General features: G+C 39.7%; 1 protein-coding gene across 2 annotated transcripts in view; it reads right to left on the bottom strand.

The window, feature by feature from the left end:
* Window positions 1–21,196, bottom strand: part of ttc39a (tetratricopeptide repeat domain 39A) — a 101,103-nt gene that overhangs the window by 72,893 nt on the left and 7,014 nt on the right. For both annotated transcript variants that reach the window (XM_043699216.1, XM_043699215.1), the window contains exon 2: window positions 18,085–18,189. In XM_043699216.1, the coding sequence (XP_043555151.1) occupies window positions 18,085–18,189 (105 nt within the window). The remainder of the gene's footprint in view (window positions 1–18,084; window positions 18,190–21,196) is intronic.

Raw genomic sequence — 21,196 nt, 5'->3', positions numbered from 1 at the left:
TGGGCCTCCTTCAGCGCCGCTCCCTCACCACCAGACGCCTGGAGGAAGAATGCCTCATCTTCTGCCTCGGAACACTTGAACCCCAGGGCATCAATGTGGACTTTAACAGTTTCCTCATTTCCCCTTCCCCCACCTCACCCCAGTTCCAAACTTCCAGTTCAGCACTGTCCCCATGACTTGTCCTACCTGCTTATCTCCTTTTCCACCTACCCACTCCACCCTCTCCTCCCTGACCTATCACCTTCATCCCCTCCCCCACTCACCTATTGTACTCTATGCTACTTCCTCCCCACCCTCCTCTAGCTTATCTCTCCACCCTTCAGGCTCTCTGCCTTTATTCCTGATGAAGGGCTTTTGCCCGAAACGTCGATTTTACTGCTTCTCGGATGCTGCCTGAACTGCTGTTCTCTCCCAGCACCACTCATCCAGAATCTGGTTTCCAGCATCTGCAGTCATTGTTTTTACCAATCCAAGAAAAACAGCCTACTCAGCCTTTCCCTATAGCTCAAATCCTCCAATCCTGGCAACATCCTTGTAAACTTTTTCTGAACCCTTTCAAGTTTCACAAATTCTTTCCAATATGAAGGAGATCACAACTGCACACAATATTCCATTTGTGGTCTAACCAATGTCCTGTACAGTCACAACATGACCTCCCAAATCCCATACTTAATGCTCTGACCAATAAAGGAAAGCATACCAAATACCTTCATCACTATCCTATCTACCTGAGACTCCACTTTCAAGGAGCTATGAAGCTATACTCCAAGGTCTCTTTGTTCAACACTCCCCAGGACCTTGCCATTAAATGTATAAGTCCTACCCTGATTTGTCTTTCCAAAATACAGCACCCCACATTTATTCAAATTGAACTCCATCTGTCACTCCTCGATCCATTGGACCATCTGATCAAGATCTCGTTGTACTCTGAAATAATCTCCTTCATTGTCCACGACACCATCAATTTTGGTGTAATCTGCAAACTTATCTCCTATGTTCACATCCAAATCCCCTTTCCAAATCTCAAATACTCCTTTCTTTTCATTTCATATTTTAATGTACTTGCAATTTTTTAATATTTTGCTTGAGAAGAAATGGAACAATCCATAGCAGGTGTTCGACAAGGTACCTGACCAAAGGTTATTAGAGGTTGTGTATTGGAATGGACAGAGAATTAGCTGATGGGTAGGAAACAGCAAGTGGGGATAAGGGGTTATTTTTCAGGTTGGCAGGTCCCGTGACCAGTGGGGTTCCACAGGATCAGTGATGAGACCATAACCGTTTAATATATATTGTAAAGACTGGGAGGCAGTAAGTGTGTACTGTCGTCAAAATTGACCATATTAAAATAGGTGGAAAGGCAAGTTGTGAGGGGGATACAAACAGTTCACAGAGAGGTATCATTTGGCTAAAGTAAGTGGGCAAAAAGTTGGCAAATAGAGTAAAATGTGGGAAAATGTAAAGTTGCTCATTTTGTAAGGGAGAACAAAAGAACAGAGAATTACTTAAATGGACAGAAACTCCCAAAAGCTGCAACACAAAAAGGGACTTGACTTGGGAATACTTATGCATGAAACTCAAAGCTAGCACACAGGGTGCAGTAGGTAATCAGGAAGGCTAACGGAATGCTGGTCCTTAATTCAAGGGGGTTGGAGTACAAGAATAGGGAAGCATTACTGCAACTGTATAAGGTGCTGGTGAGAACATCAGCTGCAGTAGAGTGAGCAGTTATTTAAAGGAAATCTATCATTTAATTTGAGGTAGTTCAGAGAAGGTTCATGATGAGGATCCCTGGTGAGGAAAGATTATTTTATTAGCACAGATTAAACAGGTTGGGACTGTACTCATTGGAGTTCAGAAAAACGAGAGGTGATCTCATCAAAACATATAGGATTCTTAAGGGGCTTGACAGGATAAGTGTTGAGAGGATGCTTCCCATGGGACAGTCTGGAGGGCATTGTCTCATAATAAAGAGAAGCCAATTTCAGACGGAGATAAGGAGGAATTTCTTTGGAGGGCTGAATGCCTTGGGAACTCCTTGCCACCGGCTGCTGAGAGGAAAGATATTTAGGGCTGAGCTATAAATTCTTGATCAGTTGGTGAATCAGCGTTACAGGGAAAGGGCACAAAACTGGACAGATCAGCCATAATCCTATTGCATGGCTGAGCAGACTTGAGGTGCCAAATGGCCTACTCCTGTTCCTATTTCTTATGATCTATGTGGCACGTCTCTGATCCACCGGATGCTTCTGCAGTTTCAATATTGCACCTTGGCTACATTGGCAACTATCAATATAATGCTGCAGCAAGGACACAGTGAGCTCAGGGTAATACACTCAGCTCATCAGCTGAGTGAGGCTGCATCTCCTGGCTCTTTGCTCGCTGTGATAACTGTAATTCACTCAAAGCCTACTGAATGCCAGTGCAACCCCTGCTTTCCATTGCCTTGCATTTTTGTGCTTTGACCTCTCAGACAGATACAGTCTTAAGTAACTGTTGCGCTGCCATGCTGTTTAACACCAAACACAAAGCCAGGAAGTTATAATAGTTATGAGCAAGCCTCATTCGAGACAAGGGAATAGCCATCACTCAGAGTTCCCAGCACAGCTAATAAAGGCAACCGCCAAAACCAGTCCAGGGCCTGCTCAGGCTAGTCAAAATCAGGATTCCCTCCTCAAAAGGCTGAGCAGCTGATAGACAGATAGCATCCCACGCTACCCTATTATAGGCTGTTTTCTTCCAGGAATGAACGACAGGCAAGTATTACTGGAGATGAAAATAGGTGACATTGTTGTTTCTTTTTGTGCAGGTTAGGTGGTGTCCCATGAGAGTAGGCATCGCTGACAGCATGCAGGGTTAGTGATGTCAAGGGCTGGTATCTGAGAGAGCAAGCAAGGGAATATGTTGTTGGCAAATTGTAAAATTGATAGAGGTTGGAGATGAGTACAAAAGCAGGGATAGAGTGGGCAGGAGGTATTAGATGATGGTTTTAGATGTAGGTTTGCTTGCTGAGCTGGAAGGTTCATTTCCAGACGTTTCATTACCCTACTAGGTAACAGCTTCAGGCGAAGCAATGCTGAAAATTCCTGCTTTCTATTTATATGTTTGGGCTTCTTTGGGTTGGTGATGTCATTTCCTGTAGTGAAGTCACTTCCTGTTTCTTTTCTCAGGGGATGGCAGATGGGGTCTAACTCGATGTGTTTGTTGATGGCATTCCAATGGAACTCTATGATTGTAGCAATTCTCGTTCGTGTCTTTGTTTGGCTTCTCCTAGTATGGACGTGTTGTCCCAGTCAAAGTGGTCTCCTTCCTCGTCCGTATGTGAGGATACTAATGAGAGATGGTCATATCTTTTTGTGGCTAGTTGGTGTTCATGTATCCTGGTGGCTAGTTTTCTGCCTGTTTGTCCAATGTAGTGTTTGTTACAATTCTTGCACGGTATTTTGTAAATGACATAAGTTTTGCTTGTTGTCTGTATAGAGTGTTTCAAGTTCATTAGCTGCTGTTTTAGTGTGTTGGTGGGTTTGTGGGTTCCTTGCAAAACTCTATACAGACAACAAGCAAAACTAATGTCATTTACAAAATATGATGCAGCCTCCACTGCTGGTCCTGGGATAGGAGAAGTCCACACCGGCATCAGCTCATCCAGCAGGAGCTTCAGAACACTGCCTGAAAAGTGGTGTGCCAATTTTCCCTTTATCTACTATGTCCAAGGCAAGTATTAGGAACTGTGTAGCGCAGCTCATATCTGACAGGGCGTGTCCAATTACGTAGTGGCCTTTTGAAGATGGCAGCAGCACCAGGAATCCAGGATCTCTCAGGATATCCTGGCAGACACAGGCAGTTCCAACTACAGCAGCCAGAGGTTGTGGCCCATATTGGTACTGACAATATATGCAGGAAGAGAGATGAGGTAGGAAGTTGAAAAGCATGACCACCTGTAATCTTGGGGTTACTTCCTGTTCAGAGTTCAGGACCAGCATGTTCTTGAGAAAACGAGGGATAAGGATGGCAAAATTCAGGACTTCGGATGACAAGAGAAATTGAGAGCTTAATCAAAAAGAAAGGCAGGCAAGATTTAGGAAACTGAAGACAGACAGAGTCCTTGAAGGATACAAAGACAGCAGGAAAGAATTCAAACAAGGAATTAGGACTGCTAAAAATGGCCAGGAAAGGTCTTTGGCAAACAGGATTAAGGATTAAGGGGAGGGCGGCACAATGGTTCAGTAATTAGTGTGGCTGCTTCTCAGCGCCAGGGACCTGAATTTGATTCCAGCCTTGGGTGACTGTCTTTGCAGGGTTTACAAGCTCTCATGTCTGAGAGAGCTTCCACCAGGTGCTCCAGTTTCCTCCCACAGTCCAAAGATATGCTGGTTAGATGGACTAGCCCTGCTAAATTGTCTGTAGTGTCCACGGATGTGCAGGTTAGGTGGATTAGCTGTGGTATATGCAGCAGTATAGGTCTAGTGTAGGGAGCTGGGTTTAGGGCAGATGCTCTTTGGAGGGTCAATGCAGACTCAATAGACTGCATGGCCTCTTCTTGCACACTAAGATTCTGTGATACTATGAAAATCCCAAAGCATTATATACATACATATACAAGGAACAAGAGGGGAGCTAGGGAAAGAATAGGTTCACTCAAGGCCAAAAGAGGGAAAATATGCATGGAGTCATAGAAAGTGAGTTAGGTCCTTGACAAATACTTTGCATTAGTATTCAGAAAGGAGGCCATTGTGGATTGAGAGTTTTGTTAATATTCTAGGGCATGTCAATATTAGAAAAGAAAAAAGGCATTGGGTGTTTTGAAGAGCACTAAAAAGTAGCTAAGTCCCAAGGTCCTGTTGAGAGTTATCCCAGAATGCTGAGAGAAGCAGGTGAGGAAATTACTGAAGCCTTTTAGGAAATCTTTATATCCTCTTTAGGCACAGGAGAGATCCCAGTGGATTGTAGAATAGTCACCACTGTTCCTTTGTTTAAGGAGGGAAACAGAGATAATCCACAAAATTACAGGCTGGTGAGCCTTTTGTCAGTGGTAGAGAAATTAATCGGAGAAGATTCTTGCGGATAGGACTTACTCACATTTGAAAAAATGTAAGCTTATTAGCAATAGGCAGCATGGCTTTGTGCGGGAGATCATGTCTTACAAACTTGATCACATTTTTCTTTGAGAAAATGAAAAAGGTGACTGATGAGGGCAGGACAGTGGATGTTGGCTCTATGATCCCGCATAGAAGGCTGAGACAAAAAGGTGAATGGGAACTGTGGTGAGCTCATAGATGAATACAGAACTGGCTTGGTCAAAGTAGACAGAGTAATGGTGGAACAGTGTTTATCTGACTGGGAATCTGCGACCATTGATGTTCCACAGGGATAAGTGCTGGGATCCCTGTTGTTTGTAATTTTATATATATACACACACATGTGATTTAGAGGAGAATAGATAGACAGGAGGATTGTGGAGGTCATGGCATGATATAGATAGGCTGAAGCCTTGGGCAGAGAAATGGTAAATGGAGTTTAATCCAGACAAATGTGAGGTAATGCATTTTGGAAGGTCTAACTTGGCAGTAAATGGCAGAACCCTTACCAGTATTAACTACAGACGGACTTAGGCATACAATCCACAGTTCTCTGAAAGTAGCAACACAAGTGGATCAGGTGGTCAAGGCGGCACATGCCTGATTGTTCCAATCAAAAAATAAGAAAATTGCCAAGTCATGTTGCAGCTGCACAGAACTTGAGTTAGGTCACGTTTGGAATATTGTGTGCAGTGCGGGTGGCCATACTATCAGAAGGATGTGGAGGCTTTGGAGCAAGTGCAGAAATAGTTGTTTGGTTTAGAGGGGACTAGCTATGAAGAGAGATCGGGCAAACTTGGCTTGTTTTCACTTCAATGTCAAAGAATCAGGGGTGACCTGATAGAAGTTTTCAAAATTATGAGAGGCATGGATAGAACAGATAGATGGACCCTTTTTGCAGGGTAGAAAATGTCAATTACTACTGGGTATTGATTGCTTGATTTATTTATTTATTGTTTTCACATGCACTGAGACACAGTGAAAGTGTTTTACATGCCATAACAGGTACATTGTACATATAAACTGTATCAGAGTAGCAGACAGAGTGCAGAATATGGTGCTGCAGCCACAGAAAAGGTGCAGAGAGAGAGAGAGAAAAAAACAGAATTAATATTGGAGAGGTCTGTTCAAAAGTTGTGTGATTTTTAACTTTGTCCGCCCCAGTCCAACATTGGCACCTCCACATAAAAAGTCTGATAACAAGTTGTTCTTGAATTTTTTTATACGTTTATTCAAAAAACTTTTGTATCTTCTGCCCAACTAGGGTGGGAGGGGTCTTTGATTATGTTGGTTGTTTTTCGGAGGCAATGGCAAGTATAGATTGAGTCAATGGATAGTCTAGGTTGTGTTCAGGACAGTAGTTTCTTGCAGGCAAAAGTGGGTATTGCAGATGCTGGAGATTAGAGTCAAGATTAGAATAGTGCTGGAAAAGCACAGCAGGTCAGGCAGCATCCATGGTGCAGGAAAATCAATGTTTTGGGCAAAATCCCTTCTTCCAGTCTTGGAAAGAGCAGTTGGCTATACCACATTATGATGCTCTCTATGTTCAATCTATATAGATTGGGTTTACGTTTAAAAGGAGTTGTCTTGGAAGTTTTTTTTAAAAATTACACAAAGGGTGTTAAATGCCTGAGATGCGCTGCCAGAAGTTGTCATGGATGCAGTACAATAGCAACATTTAAGAGGCATCCTGATAGATAGATGAATAGGCAGGGAATAGAGGGACATGGACCGCGTAGAGGCAAAAGGCTTTTAGCTTAGAAAGATGTCATGTGTTGTGCAGGCATGGTGGCCAAAGGACCCATTCCTGTCCTGTACTGTTCTTTGTTCAGGATTTGACACATGCATTAATACAATTTGGTGAAGACTTTCAGAGAGAACCGACAAGAATCCAATACCCTCAAATTCACATGTTTATTCAGATGTTGGGTTAAGCTCTGATGCAAGGTCACTAACTGGAAATACTATCCATCAATTTCTCTCCACTGAATGCTGACCTGTTAAGCATTTTCAGTATTTTCTGTTATGTTTCTGATTTCCAGCATTCTGCCTTTAACATTTACACTGTTATAGGTACAAATTAGATTCATTGGTTACCAAGAATCTGAAAGAAGAAATAGCATGTGGTTGTGAGGTACTGTATTATAGGCTATCATTCACCAGCTCACTATATTCATTAATGCTACGTTCCCATTCATTCGTTCATTTTTAACTCTTTACAAACCTGCTATTTACTATACACCATTTCACTCATCCACAAAACTTTATTTTGTAATATATTTACTATTACAATATAGGTTACAGTTAAAACATCCCTTTCAACCCATTCACCTTTAACCCTTATCCGGTCTATTTCTACATCAATATCACAAACAGTACCATTCCTATCAAGTCTCCACAAAATGTTTTAATATTAAATCGGCCCTTAACAACTGTGTATCATACTTGAACAGATTACAGAACACCAAACTACTTCCCCAATACCTTTTTAAACAGGGCTACTATCCCTTTAACTGATAAAACAGCACTTCCATGAAATTGTATGAATGAAATGAAACTCACACTGGCAAATAGTAAACAAATTTGAGAAACCTAGCTGCATTAAAATCAGTTTAATATTCTTTTATGAAGAACAGGTATACATTTCTAACTTATTTAGAACATATAGGCCTAGTATTTTTACTAACATTTACTAACTTAAAAGGACTAACACCTCTTAATTATGCGACAGACCTCTTAATGAATCCTATGAGGAGTAATACTTCGCAAATGTTTAGGCCATGTCTTGTTTTAGCGAGTTGAGAAGATTTGTAGCTCAGGTTGAGGTCTGGATGTAGATTTGCTCACTGAGCTGAAAGGTTTCTTGTTTCCCCAAACCTTGTGTATTATAGATAAAACAATGTAACACCTTAGTGATGGAATTTTAATATATGTAAGAACTGTATTTTGGGATTCTATTACCACTGTCCTACAGTGGTTGCTGAATAAAGAGGTTGTTTTTGCCACTTAGCGATTTCGGTCGTTATTTGCAGCTTTCTGCCTTTAACATTTACTCTATTCTCGATAAAAGTTAGATTCCTTTATTGCCCAAGAATCTGAAAGAAGAAACAGCTTGCAGCAGACTTGTTTAAACATATCACCAGTGGTAATTTGGATGCAGCACATGCCAAATGCTCACAAGAATATTAAACAGAACCAAACAGATACCCACGAAGCCAAGCATTTACACACTGGGCCTTTTTGTTAAAGAATCTCTTTGAAGATGGTATTTGGCAAAAGGCAAAAATATTAATTGCCCACATGCGTGTAAGTTGAAGGCCTTGGATTCTCAACTGCTCTCTCAGTCTGGAGGAGATATAGGACAGTCTTAATATATTTTAGATTGCCAGCCAATAAAACATAATTCAAATCTTACACTGCATGACAGGATACGGAAATTGACACTGCCTTTACTGACTTATTAAGAAACCTCACTAATTATTGCAATTCAGGATAATATATGTTGGTTCATCAAATAGGAACAGCCAAATATTGCATAAGCTAACACTTTACTTACCAAGGGCAGTCTTTATTTTAAAAATTAAAATGAACAACCAACCATAAAGCATGGTAACAACACATCGTACGGAACGGAGCAAATGAACATTTCTACTTTAAGATTACTATTTAAAACTATATAAAACAAAAAAAAAGGTTTTCACAATACCATTATTAAAAGTGTTCCTTTTCATTTTGTTCAAGTAAGTATCTTCCTTGCAAAACACCAACAATCTTAAGAAAGTTATTGCTCAAGCTATATGTTCTGCAATCATAAAACTCACATCATACAAGGCAATCATTTCAGGTATTGCTCTTATTTTTAATCAGAGTTCTCAACTGTAATCATAGCTATAAACTTACAGCATAGCATCATTTCAATGAACTCCTATCATGTACAAGTTTCTTTTTCACAATGGAATGCCAATTCTGTATTCTATGTGCCAATTTCAGCTTAACCAAAATGTTTATACCAAATCACCACTTTATTTTATTCATCTCCTTTCATGTAAAATCCAGAAAATCACTAATGCTGTTACACGCGCTCTTCTTCATTCCAATCTTTAAAAGATATATAATTACGGATTTAGTCCCTGAGAAAAAAAAAATTGTCAAAATGCCTTGATAAAATGTGTCTTTTTTTCAAGCAACATTTGGATTTGGAAACCCCAATTTTGAAATGCCTCCATTACCATTGTTTTCTCTGTTCACTATTCTTCTTTATAAATTGTACTATTTCAAATTTCTCTACATCGCCTGCTGCCATTCCCCCAGGAGTCACTTGTATAATTCCTCAAAAGTCACTTTTTACAAAGTATTTTTTAAAATTCAAATCCTTAGGATATATGTAGCACTGTCAAGTCCAGCATTTATTGTATATCCCAAATGATTCTCAAGAGGATAGTTCAGAGCTACTACGTTGAACATATATATTTACATAGAAACTCAAATGTAATAAAGCCATCCCAAGGAGGATTATATACTGTGTCTATAATATATATTAAAAAAAATTGCACCAAGTCAAATTAGGAGGAGATATTAAATCAGATGACCAAAATTTTGGTCGATAAAATGGATTTTAAAAAGGAAAGGAAGTGTTACAACCTGGACAATTGATCATTTACATTAAAATTGGGAATGTGTAAGAGCCTAAATAAAGAAACACAGATTTCGTACATGGTTATATGGTGGAAGAGATCAGAGATAAAAAGGGGTGAGGACAATGACATTTGAAAACTATGAGAATTTTAAAATCAAGATGTTGCATGACAGGGTGCCAAATCAAAAGTCAGCAAACATAGGGATGACCAAGGACAAAGACTTGATGGGAGGTTCACAGGCAGGTGAGTCTTAAGTTAACTCAAAGTTTACAGAGATGACAACATGGGAAACCAGCCAGGAGCGTTTTGGAATAGTCAAATCTATAGGTATGAAAGACACAATTGAGGTTTTCGACAGAAAAGCTGAGACTGGTGAAATTGACTTATATCAGAGAGGTGGAAATAGACAGAATTGGCACTGAATGAGTTCAGAAACTCATTTGAGGGTCAAATGTGACACCAAAATGACATACAGAGCATGTTAATCTCAGACTGCTGCCAGGAAGTAGAACAGAATTAGAAGTTAAGAAATGGGGCATGGAAACTGAATTTATTTGCTTCAATCTTCCTAGTCCTTAACTTGAAGAAATTTCTGCTTATCCAGGTCTGATGTCAGATAAATAATCTTGTAATTTAACATCAATTAAGTCAAGAGAGGCAATGGTGCTACAGAGTTGGGTGTCCTCGATGGACACATGAAAATCTCATGCTGTGCTTACAGATCAATGAAGAAGAGCATGTGGATGAGAAATAAGAGATGCTTAAAGGGAAATGGTATGAAAACAAACAGGGAATATTGAAGGTTATTCTCTGACTATGATTAGGTAAATAGGAAGGAAGGCACAAAAGACCTTTCTTAACTAGCTGAAAATAACACAGACAACAGAGGAGGATAGTGTAGTCAACTGTGTCAAAAGCTTAGTTTCTGCTCAATGAGCGCATGCATTCGTTAATGGTACTGCTACTGTCAATGGGAGATGATTAGTTTGTTAGGAGTCAGTCAGCATGGATGATGCAGAACCCAGTTGTCTTTCCCTCCTATCTGTGCTCTTTTATTTATCACTATTAAAATGGCAAACACTGAATTTCTCATTGGGACTCCCTTCCCGATACAGTACTCAGAACTGCCTACTGTGAATGAGACAAAAATAATCCAAGTGGTTTCAAAGGTTAGTAGTTTGCATTGTGTATGCAAACTGATAATGCATGAAACAAAAAAAAAAGTTTCCTGAACTGCATCTGCTACCAACCTAACTCAAAGTAGTTATGGTTCCCTATAATTTACTGCACTCTTATTTGTAGCTTATCATACTCTCCAAATGTCATTTTGACAGCAAATTTTAGTTTTTTTTGTGCCCAAGCCCAAATCTTTTACATAAACAGACAACAAAAAGTTTTGAACAGGTTTCCCATATAATCTCAGCTACTGATCTGTCAAACTAAAATGATTCATGTCTCCTCACTCTCTGCTGTCTGTCCATGAGCCAAGCTATGCACTTCCTTGATTACCATGCATGTTATTTTGGTTGCTTGAGCCCCTTCTGAAAATTGAATATAATGCTTCAACTTCTTTTCATCCCTGCTCTATTTTTTTTCCCCCCCAAGACATTCAATTAGTCCAGCAGTTTACAAACCAGAATTAAGCTGGAAAATAAAAGGAAGAGTTAAATTTTGGTGCGAGTAATTGAAATGGTCCGGGATGGATTTTTGTAATTCTCTTGCAGTTTGCCTAAAAACTATAATTTTAACACAGTTTAGCCTGAGTCAGAGATCTTGTGGCAGAATCATAGCATCCTTGCCTCTGAGCAAGGAATACGAGGTTAATGCCTCACTCCAAACATTGATGGAAAATGAAAGTGTCTTAATAGTGGATAACATTAGCAAGGAGCAGCATATATATGAGAAATAAAAGAAGATCAAAGGAACATTGTGAAATCATGAAGTAAACTTATTGAAACAAACAGGCTGGCTATCAACTTGTAAATCCTTTCAACAAGTGCCAATGGCATGCAAAAACACAAGATGGTCCTGAATGTGAATAAAGAAATTGCAGTTTTACCATCACTATCCGTGGTTATAGCACGCATGTAAAAATATATACATGGTATTGCTACAGCAATTCAGACATCTTGTGGGACCAGCTGGCTCAGTTACATGCATGGCTGATGAGAATCCAATTGGTGTTAACAGCATGGGATTCTACACCCATTCCAGCGGAGGTTAATTCGGGACCGACTTAATAATAATTGTTACTATCTCAAAGACAAGTCTCATCTTTGACTTCTTTACTCCCATATTCCCAAGATAAAGGAACTATTAGTCTTATGCTTTCCTGTTAGACTCCACATGCAACATCGCCATGCTTTCCACAACTGAAGTGTTGCCTTTACTTAATAAGACTACATTCCTTTCTCAATCTCTCCTCAATATTTTCTTTGCTGGTCTCTTTTCTGTGAAGGCTACATTATTAAATTTCCCTGTTCTGATTAATGCTCCTGATTGCAAAAACAAGACTTTATATTTGCATGTAATTTCTGATACTCTGGACATTCATACTCCTCAGTCTTCTTTATTTGCTTCAGTATGTTTCACCATAACTTCTCTTCTGTCTACTTTAAAAGGTACATTCGATAGTTCCTTCCTTTTAAGGATTATTTCCACTATTATATTCATTCTCAACTATTATCCTATGTGGTTTAAAATCCACCTCTTCCATATTTGATGCAATGGAAATTTTAGCCCACAATATGGTTGTGTGGTCAGTGGGAGTGAAGGTAAAAGTTTTGAAATTCTCAATGGCAAACACAATCCACCCACTTTTGCTTTTAAGAGGTGGATCAATCAGGAAAATTGTTTAAGGAGACTGTGTGCTTGCACCTCAACTCATTTTTTGTTTTTAATGCACAGATACCAGAGTCATGTAGAAGGAGGTGTGAATGGCCAGATCCACAAAGCAAGTGCCTTCATTATATACACCTATAAGCCAAGAAGTGCAGGACAATGATCTAAGGCCCAAAAAGCTTACCACATAATCAGACTTTCAGAAACAGCAAAGTACTCAACTGATGTCAGACTTTCCAAAATTTCCCCAACCCAGCAATATCTGATTCATTCCATCACCAGGCCCACATCCCCTCTGAACAATGTCTGTAACCACTTGGAATATCAGAGTTCTCCATGTAGTCAGTCTCCTTGCATGTCCCAGTATTCCCTGGATGCTTTCATGTGACAGACAAAGCCTGTCAAGCTGGTTGTCTATCAAGCAGTAAAACTGTTGAAAGAAACTTTGAAAGATATCCTGGTAGTAACTCCTTCCCATCACCCAAACTCTTTTACTGGAATGGAAAACGAGGCATGGTGCAATTCATGTTACAACACTAACAGCATATTTTAAGACAAAGCTTAAATTGATTCTGAATTCCCATGATATCAAGAATCACAATGCAGCATGAATATCAGGAATCATCTCCTGAAGGAGTTACAATGACAACTTTAAACTTCACTTCTCAACAGAAAAAAAGAATCAACATTTTTACCATTATTCAGGTATACTTATGTTTCAATATACATTCTCCAGGGTTTGTGAAGTTACTATAAAAATAACAGCTAAAGTAAAAGATAAATTATAATAAGAAATACATTAAAAGCAGACCATGTTAAAAATAATTCATCTTATTTACCCATTCATCCTATTGAGTCCATTCCACTATTCAATGAGATGTGGCTAATCTGACTGATTATTTTAGCTGTCCCTTTTTTTTTCATTCTCTTATCGTTAACAAAAAATATCCAGATCTCTCCTCCTCAAATGTTATCGTTTACGTTATAACTCTTTGTACGAGAGCAACCTCAGTTAATATAAATAACAAAATGACAAATTCACTGATCATAAATTTATTTCACCAATAACCTCAATTGTTCTTAGCACCTCAATTATGATTTCTGTCGGATGTATGCTATTTCTTTAACAGTTACTTCTTGAGGCGCAAGGATAACTCTTAATAGGCAGACAAGTCATGAAGTAAATTTATGGTCGGATATAGTCTAACAATGATCATCATTTTGGCCACAACCACCTGATGAAGGAGCAGGAGCTCCGAAGCTAGTATTTCCAAATAAACCTGTTGGACTATAACCTGATGTTGTGAGATTTTTAAACTTTGTACACCCAGTCCAACACTGGCACATCCAAATATTGACTTCAGCAAAACAATCAATAGTAATTTAAGGTGCTTTCTTCAACATGATGCCGACTCAATATTACAAACGTATTTAAGTAGAAAGTGTAAGTATTTCAAAGTCTTAAGTCCAAGTTCTCAGAACATACCAGTGAGAGGCTGGCACAACCTTCAGTACACATCATTAATAATTACACAACTGCGTATTATTGTTAATATCATAGATGCACTTTCATATATTCTTTTTCTTTAAAATGCCCAAATGTTCCTCTCTAGTTTGTTTCAGAAGTTCTAACTAATTTTAAATTAAGTGGATAAATTGAAAGAACAGATAGAGATTTCAAGCAGGCCCCTGTAATTGTCACTGGAGTAAAAATTCAAATGCTTTTCAATTCACACAGCAATCTCACACCACAACAAATTCCAGCTATCCTATACACATTCAAGGTCTCCATTTTTCTGGGAGTTGGACAGAAACTTGAGAAATATCTTCTCAAATACTAAGTAAGTCTGACAAATGTTACAGAATATACTGTAAAGTACAATGATAGAAATCCAAGTTTTCTGAAAAAGATGGAGATTTTTGTCTCATCCTGGATATGACAGTACATTTATTTTCTTTTATTTTGTACACGCAATGCAAGTCTCTCTAGTATGACCATCATTTGTTGCCATCACCACCTGGAGAAGTGAATCTTGGTTATTATAGGAAATGTTCTGTTTATGCAGCCAGGCAAAATGACTCAATGAGACTGGAATTAGAATCGGTAAATCATTTACTCACCCAGCCTCGTGGCAATTTCTTTATGGAAAAATAGAACACAATAACAATTACCTCCACCCTTAAGTGAGCCAAAGCAGCCTACAGAACAAATGCGATGAATGCAGTGAAACCTCAATCTCTAACAACTACTTTAATGTAATATGCATTCCAGGGTGCAGCAATAAACACGTTGGTTTACATGATTTCTAGCATGGACACAGGCCATTCAGCCTTTTTTGTCTATGTCAGCTCATAAAGAGCTATTTTCAAGCTCTTACATCATAGCCCCGTAAATTACAACACTTCACTTGCATATTCAGTATTTTTAAAATTAGATAAGGGTTTCGGCCTCACTCTTTCTAGCAGTGAGCACAGATCATCCTCGATGAAAAATATTGCTCAACTTCTTTACAATAGTTACAAACAGGAAAATAGATTATTTTCTGAATGACTATAAATTGAGAGATGGGAATGTGCGAGACCCTTTACAACAGTCACTGAATGTAAGCATGCAGATGCAACAGGCAGTAAAGATGACTAATGGTATGTTAACCTTTATAGTGAGGATTCGAGCACAGGAACAAGAACGTCTTGCTGCAATTATACAGGGAGTGCAGTGAAGATTTGCCAGACTGATTCCTGGTTATTGTGGGACTGATTGAAGAAGAGGTTACATCAGTTAGGATTGTATTCCCTGGAGTTCAGAAGAATGCAGAGCGATTTCACAAAAACCTGCAAAATTCTAACAGGATAGATGCAGCAAGGATGTTCCCAATGACAGAGGTTTCCACAGCCAGGGGTCAAAGTCTGAGGATATGGGGCAAACTGTGGAATGAGATGATGGGAAACTTCTTTACTGAGAAGGTGGTGAGCCTATGAAGGTCACTACCACAGAAAACAGTCGAGGCCAAAGTGTTGTATGATCGGGGTGGCTTGGTGGCTCAGTGGTTAGCACTGCTGCCTCGATCCCAGCTTTGGGTAACTGTCTGTGTGGAGTTTGCACATTCTCCCGGTGTCTGTGGAGGTTTCCTCCGGGTGTTCCGGTTTCCTCACACATTCCAAAGATGTGCAGGTCAGGTAAATTGGCCATGCTAAATTGCCCATAGCTGTTAGGTGCATTAGTCGGGGGGGGGGGGGGGATGGGTTACTCTTCGGACGGTCAGTGTGGACTTGTTGGGCCGAAAGGCCTGTTTCCACACTGTAGGGAATCTAATCAGATTTCAGGAAGGAGTTGGATATGGCACTTGGGGCTGGAGAGATCAAATATAATTTGGTGGTTGCGGGGGGGTGGTCAGGGTCGGGGTTGGGAAGAAGTAGGAACAGGTTGACTTGGATGATCAGGTACGATCATAATGAATGGCAAAGCAGGCTTAAAGGGCCATATTCCTGCTACTCCTGCTTCTATTTTCCATGTTTCTATGAGGTTGGTGTCATCTTAATATTGAGCCAAAATTAGTTCTCAAGAGGTTAAGATCATAACTAGATATCATGTGAAACTTGGGAAATGCCATTTTATTCTGTGGCAAGGGCTCGTATCCCATTTATCCTAACTTGGTCCATAGCCTACTGTGCCCTGGAATTTTAAAGACTCGTCCAGATGCTTCTTAAATTTTGCAAGAATACTCACCTCCACCACTCTCTCAGGCAACATGTTCCAGATTTCTATTTCTGTTTTGTTCAATATTTTTTTCTTAGATCTCCTCTAAATTACATATTCCTCATCTTAAACTTACACCCTCTGGTCTTAGACATGTCTACCATGGGAAAGATATTCTCCTGATTACTCTGGCTACGCTTCTCATAATTTTGTATACCTTAATTAGATTCCCCCCCCCCCTTCAGCCTCCTCTGCTTTAAGGAAAACAAACCCAGCTCACCTAGTTTATCCTCATCATGGAGACTTTTCATCTCAGATCATATCTTGTTAAGTGCACTCTCTCCAGGGCAATCAGGTCCTTCTGAGAATGTGCCCACCAGGTCTGCACAGCATTCCATCTGTGGCTTAACCAATGTTTTAGGAAGCTGTAAAAAATTTCCTTGCTCCTATATTCTACACTGCCTAACGAAGACAAGCATCCTGCATGCCGCCTTCACCACCCTGTCCGTCTATGTGTGCTGACATTTTCAGGGATCTATGGGCGTATATATCCCCTTAGTTCCTCATTACTCCCCAGGGATCAGCCATTCATTGTCTAAACCCTTTCCTATTAGACCTCCCAAAATACATCACCTCAAACTTATCACTGTCCAATTTACCAAATGTTCGATGTCAGACTATAGTCTGAGACCATTTTCCTCACCACCAATTTTCATGTCATCTGCAAACTTACTAATGATACCTTTTCAACAGTTATATACGTTAACGATTTGGATGTCAAACAGCAATGGTGCCAGCATCGATCCTCGTGCCACAGCGCTGTCACAGGCTTCCAAATTACAAAAACAACCCTCCACAGGCACTCTTTGCCTCCTATTTCCAAGCAAATCTTGAAGGCCATAGGTTCTTACCTTTTGAACCAGCCTTCTATTTGAAGCGGTGTCAAAGGCCTTACTAAAATCCATGTACACCACATCAACACACTACCCTCAATATATTTAGTCACTTTTATAAAAACTCAATAAAATTTGTCAGTCAGGAATTCCTTCTAACAAATGCATGTGGAGTATCACTGGTCAAACCCTGCCTTTCCAAATGTTGATTAGCTCTGTCTTTCAGAATTTCTTTCAATGATTTCTCTACCACTGACATCCAAACTAACCAGTCCAAAATTACTTGGCCTATTCCCGCTGCTCTTCTTGAGCAAAAGGAACCATGTTAGCTATCCTCCAGTCATTTGGCACGTTACATGTGACTAGCAAAGTATTTAATTTCTCTGCCAGGACCCTTTATTGGTTGTTTCCCTATATTGGTATCTGATCCAGTAATCTCTCAATTTTAAAATGGTCATACTTGTTTCCAAATCATTCCATAGCCTCATCGCTGCTGCTATAAACCTCTCTAGTCTTACAACCCTTTAACATCCTCCAGTTCTGGATTGAGAGATATCTCTCAATTTAAATCATTACATCATCCACAGCTGTGTCTTCAGTTGCCAGGATCCCCCTCCCCATATCATCTCCTCAAGCTTCTCTCTTTTCCCCTATAAGACTCTCATTAATAACTACCTCCGTCAAGCGATTAGTCACATCCCAATGTGTTTTTATGGCTGGGTACCTAATCCTGTTTGATGGTACTTGTGAAATGCCTTTCAATATTATGTTATCCTACATAAATTTACACTGCTGTAGATGTTGTGTTGACCGAATCACAGACTGGTCAATGCACTTCTCAACTGATGCATGAGACATTGGGGAAATTGACTATTCAGGGGCTTTTTAATAAAGCAAATCAGGTAAATAATTTGAGCAAAGCTATAAATGCTCCTCACTTGGACTGAAGTTTGGTCAGAGCATCTTCAAATCTGTTGCTAAGGAATAGGTCCAGGGCTGCCACACATTCATCCAACGCCACCTTCAAGTCTGCTTTGGGTGACCTGCTCAAAAATAATTTCAAGAAATAATTAAAACCTGAACAAGACAATCTATATACAATAACATCTATTTGAGAACCCTAGAAATGAAAGTGCTGCCAGAACAACAGAAAATGCTGAAGCAGCTCAGAAGGTCTGAGACCATCTGTAGAGACAGAGTAACAAGACGTAGCATCTGGAATCCATTTACACTCCTGCAGAACCGCCCAACTACCTATCACATTTGACACTTGAACATCAAAGCTTGGGATTGCATTACGACTTACAAAAACATCTGATTTCTGCTGCTACTTCATTAATGAGTTAATGAACGTTTACTCAATCCATTACATTGGAGTTATTCTAAAGAAAGGTAAGTCAGCTTTCTATTGTGTTGTTGAAAATTTCCCTAACAGCATCACTGAAGTAGGGATTAGATTCAAATTTTCCTCATATACTTGCAGCCTGCACTCAACTATTTGCAAAGCTGATGTGGAATTCATTGGCTGCATGGGAGCCAACATAGAAAAACCTCTCAAGTGACAGAGGGTGTTCAGATTCTCTTGTTTGATACAGGAAGTCCTTGTGGAGAAGGAGCTCCACCCACAGGATGTAAAGAGATCATGGAGGTAGAAAAGAAAAGATACCCGATTGAGGGGATAGTGTCAATGTGACAGTCAGAAGCCCTTCACCCTGGAGCATCATTTCAACAATCATAAGAAATGTAACGACTTTGACACAAATGTTCAAGGTAAGATCCATCTCAAAATCACAATTCTCAATAACTGCACCATCACTGGCTCAAGACAGTACACATCGAATTAAAGACTGCCACTCATGCACTTCACATCATTGCATTTTTCATAGGCATAATTTCTGATGGATCATACAGCTTTTAAAATATGCAAGGCATCACATACAAACACCCGGTCACCAATTTCTCTCTTCCAGGTAAAGATAAACTTAACAAATAGGAAATGCTGTGGCTAAAGGCAAAACAGGGAAAGTGGTGGAAGTGGGTACAATTACAACATATTAAAGGCACCTGGATAGATATATGAATAGGAAGGGTTTAGAGAGATATAGGTCTTATGCTGGTAAATAGGCCTAGGTTAGATTGGAATGTCTGGTGGGCATGGATGAGTTGGACCAAAGGGTCTGTACAACTGAAAAGTGGTAATGGTGGCTCAGTAGTTAGTACTACTGCCTTACAGAGGCAGGGACCCAGATTTGATTCCACCCTCAGGCGGTGTGGAGTTTGCACATTCGCTCCATCCGCACAAGTTTCCTCCAAGTGCTCTGGCCATACTAAATTGCTCAGTATCCAGAGATGTGTAGGTTAGCTGTGTCAGCTATGGTAAATGCAGGGTTACAAGGATAGCTGGGGGTGGGGTTTGGGTGGGATGGTCTTCGAAATATCTGTAGGGATTCTATAAACCTTCTTCACTAAATAGTTTTAAATCCTATTTACAAACCTAGTTACTTACATGATTTGCCATGTCACTGATCCCATTATGTTTCAAATGAATCCTGTCCAACAGAATAGTTCACTCTTTCCTCAATACAGATATCAGTGCCCATGGCTTCTCTTACACCAATCTCTGAGCAAGCCATGAGAGGATCCAGGACTTCAGAAAGTCCTGGGCAGGATGGCATAATTGGCATCAGAAGGAACGGAGGACACTACTCAAAGACACAGTCAGGGCTGCTAAGTTGTAGCAGGAGCATTTAGCACACTATCGGCTCAAGTTTAAAGGCCTCTACTACAAGGTGAGTATGGTAGGTGTATTGTACTTTAAATAAACTTTAAAGCAGTCACTGCTACCTATCCCCACACTACTGTTTAAACATGGATCACTAAAAATTGAACTATTTCATTTATATGGACTGCAGAAAATCCCTTTCCCTCTCCATAACCAATTTATTTTCTCAGGTCTCCTTGGGACCCCGGATGTTGAAATGTCATTTAAAACAGTCGTGGATTAAATTTGTTATTTGCCTCACAATACTGGACCTGACAACAAACAGCAGTGTGAAAATCAATTAATTTGGCAAATGAAATTAACTTGATTAAATATTTGTTTCTCATCATATTTAACATTGTTAAAAATCACAACCGAGAGTGTGGTGCTGGAAAAGCACAGCAGGTCAGCCAGCATCTGAGGAGCAGGGGAAAATCGACGTTTCGAGCATAAGCCCTTCCTGAAGAACAGCTTATGCCCGAAACATCGATTCTTCTGCTCCTCAGATGCTGGCTGACCTGCTGTGCTTTTCCAGCGTCACACTCTCGACTGATCTCTAGCACCTGCAGTCCTCACTTACTCCTTAAAAATCACAATACCAGGTAATAGTCCAACAGGTTTATTTGGAAGCACTAGCTTTCAGAGAGCTGCTCCTTCATTAGGTAGCTACCTGATGAAGGAACAGCGCTCCAAAAGCTAGTGCTTCTAAATAAACCTGTTGGACTATAACCTGTTCTGTGTAATTTTTAAACTGTCTACCCCAGTCTACCAGCTCCTCCACATAATTTTTAACACAGTATTTTAAATCTTAGAATCCAATGATTTTCAGGAATGCAATGAATGCATTCAATCTATCACTACTGTCTTGCGAGGATTTTGGTCTTGAAAGTTCCCAAACCTTATTCAGTTTGAGTCAAGGCATATATTTTAGGCTTGAAATTAAGTGGCAAATACTTTGCAGTACAGAATATATGTCTGCCATAGGCCAATCCATGGTAATGTGGTTGACAGTACAGAGCACAAAGGTGGGGAACAGAGAGTAAAGCATAGTGTAATTATGCAGATACCTACTGATTAAAAGTACATCCAGATTGAGAAAATGGGATAGGTGTGTCTGATTTTCAACTCAAACCACAGACGAGATTATTTCGTTTCACTGTTGAGTGTATTGTAAACATTGGTTATCAACACCAGGTTCAGATCAATTAAAACAAATGTGAAAGATAGCACATTCTGGCATGTTCTGAGATCCTGAAAACAACTTTATATTCAATGAAGTTCTTTTGAAA

Source organism: Chiloscyllium plagiosum, chromosome 11, assembly GCF_004010195.1.
Source record: "Chiloscyllium plagiosum isolate BGI_BamShark_2017 chromosome 11, ASM401019v2, whole genome shotgun sequence".
Lineage (NCBI taxonomy): Eukaryota > Metazoa > Chordata > Chondrichthyes > Orectolobiformes > Hemiscylliidae > Chiloscyllium > Chiloscyllium plagiosum.
This window is presented reverse-complemented; position numbering and strand designations above follow the sequence as displayed.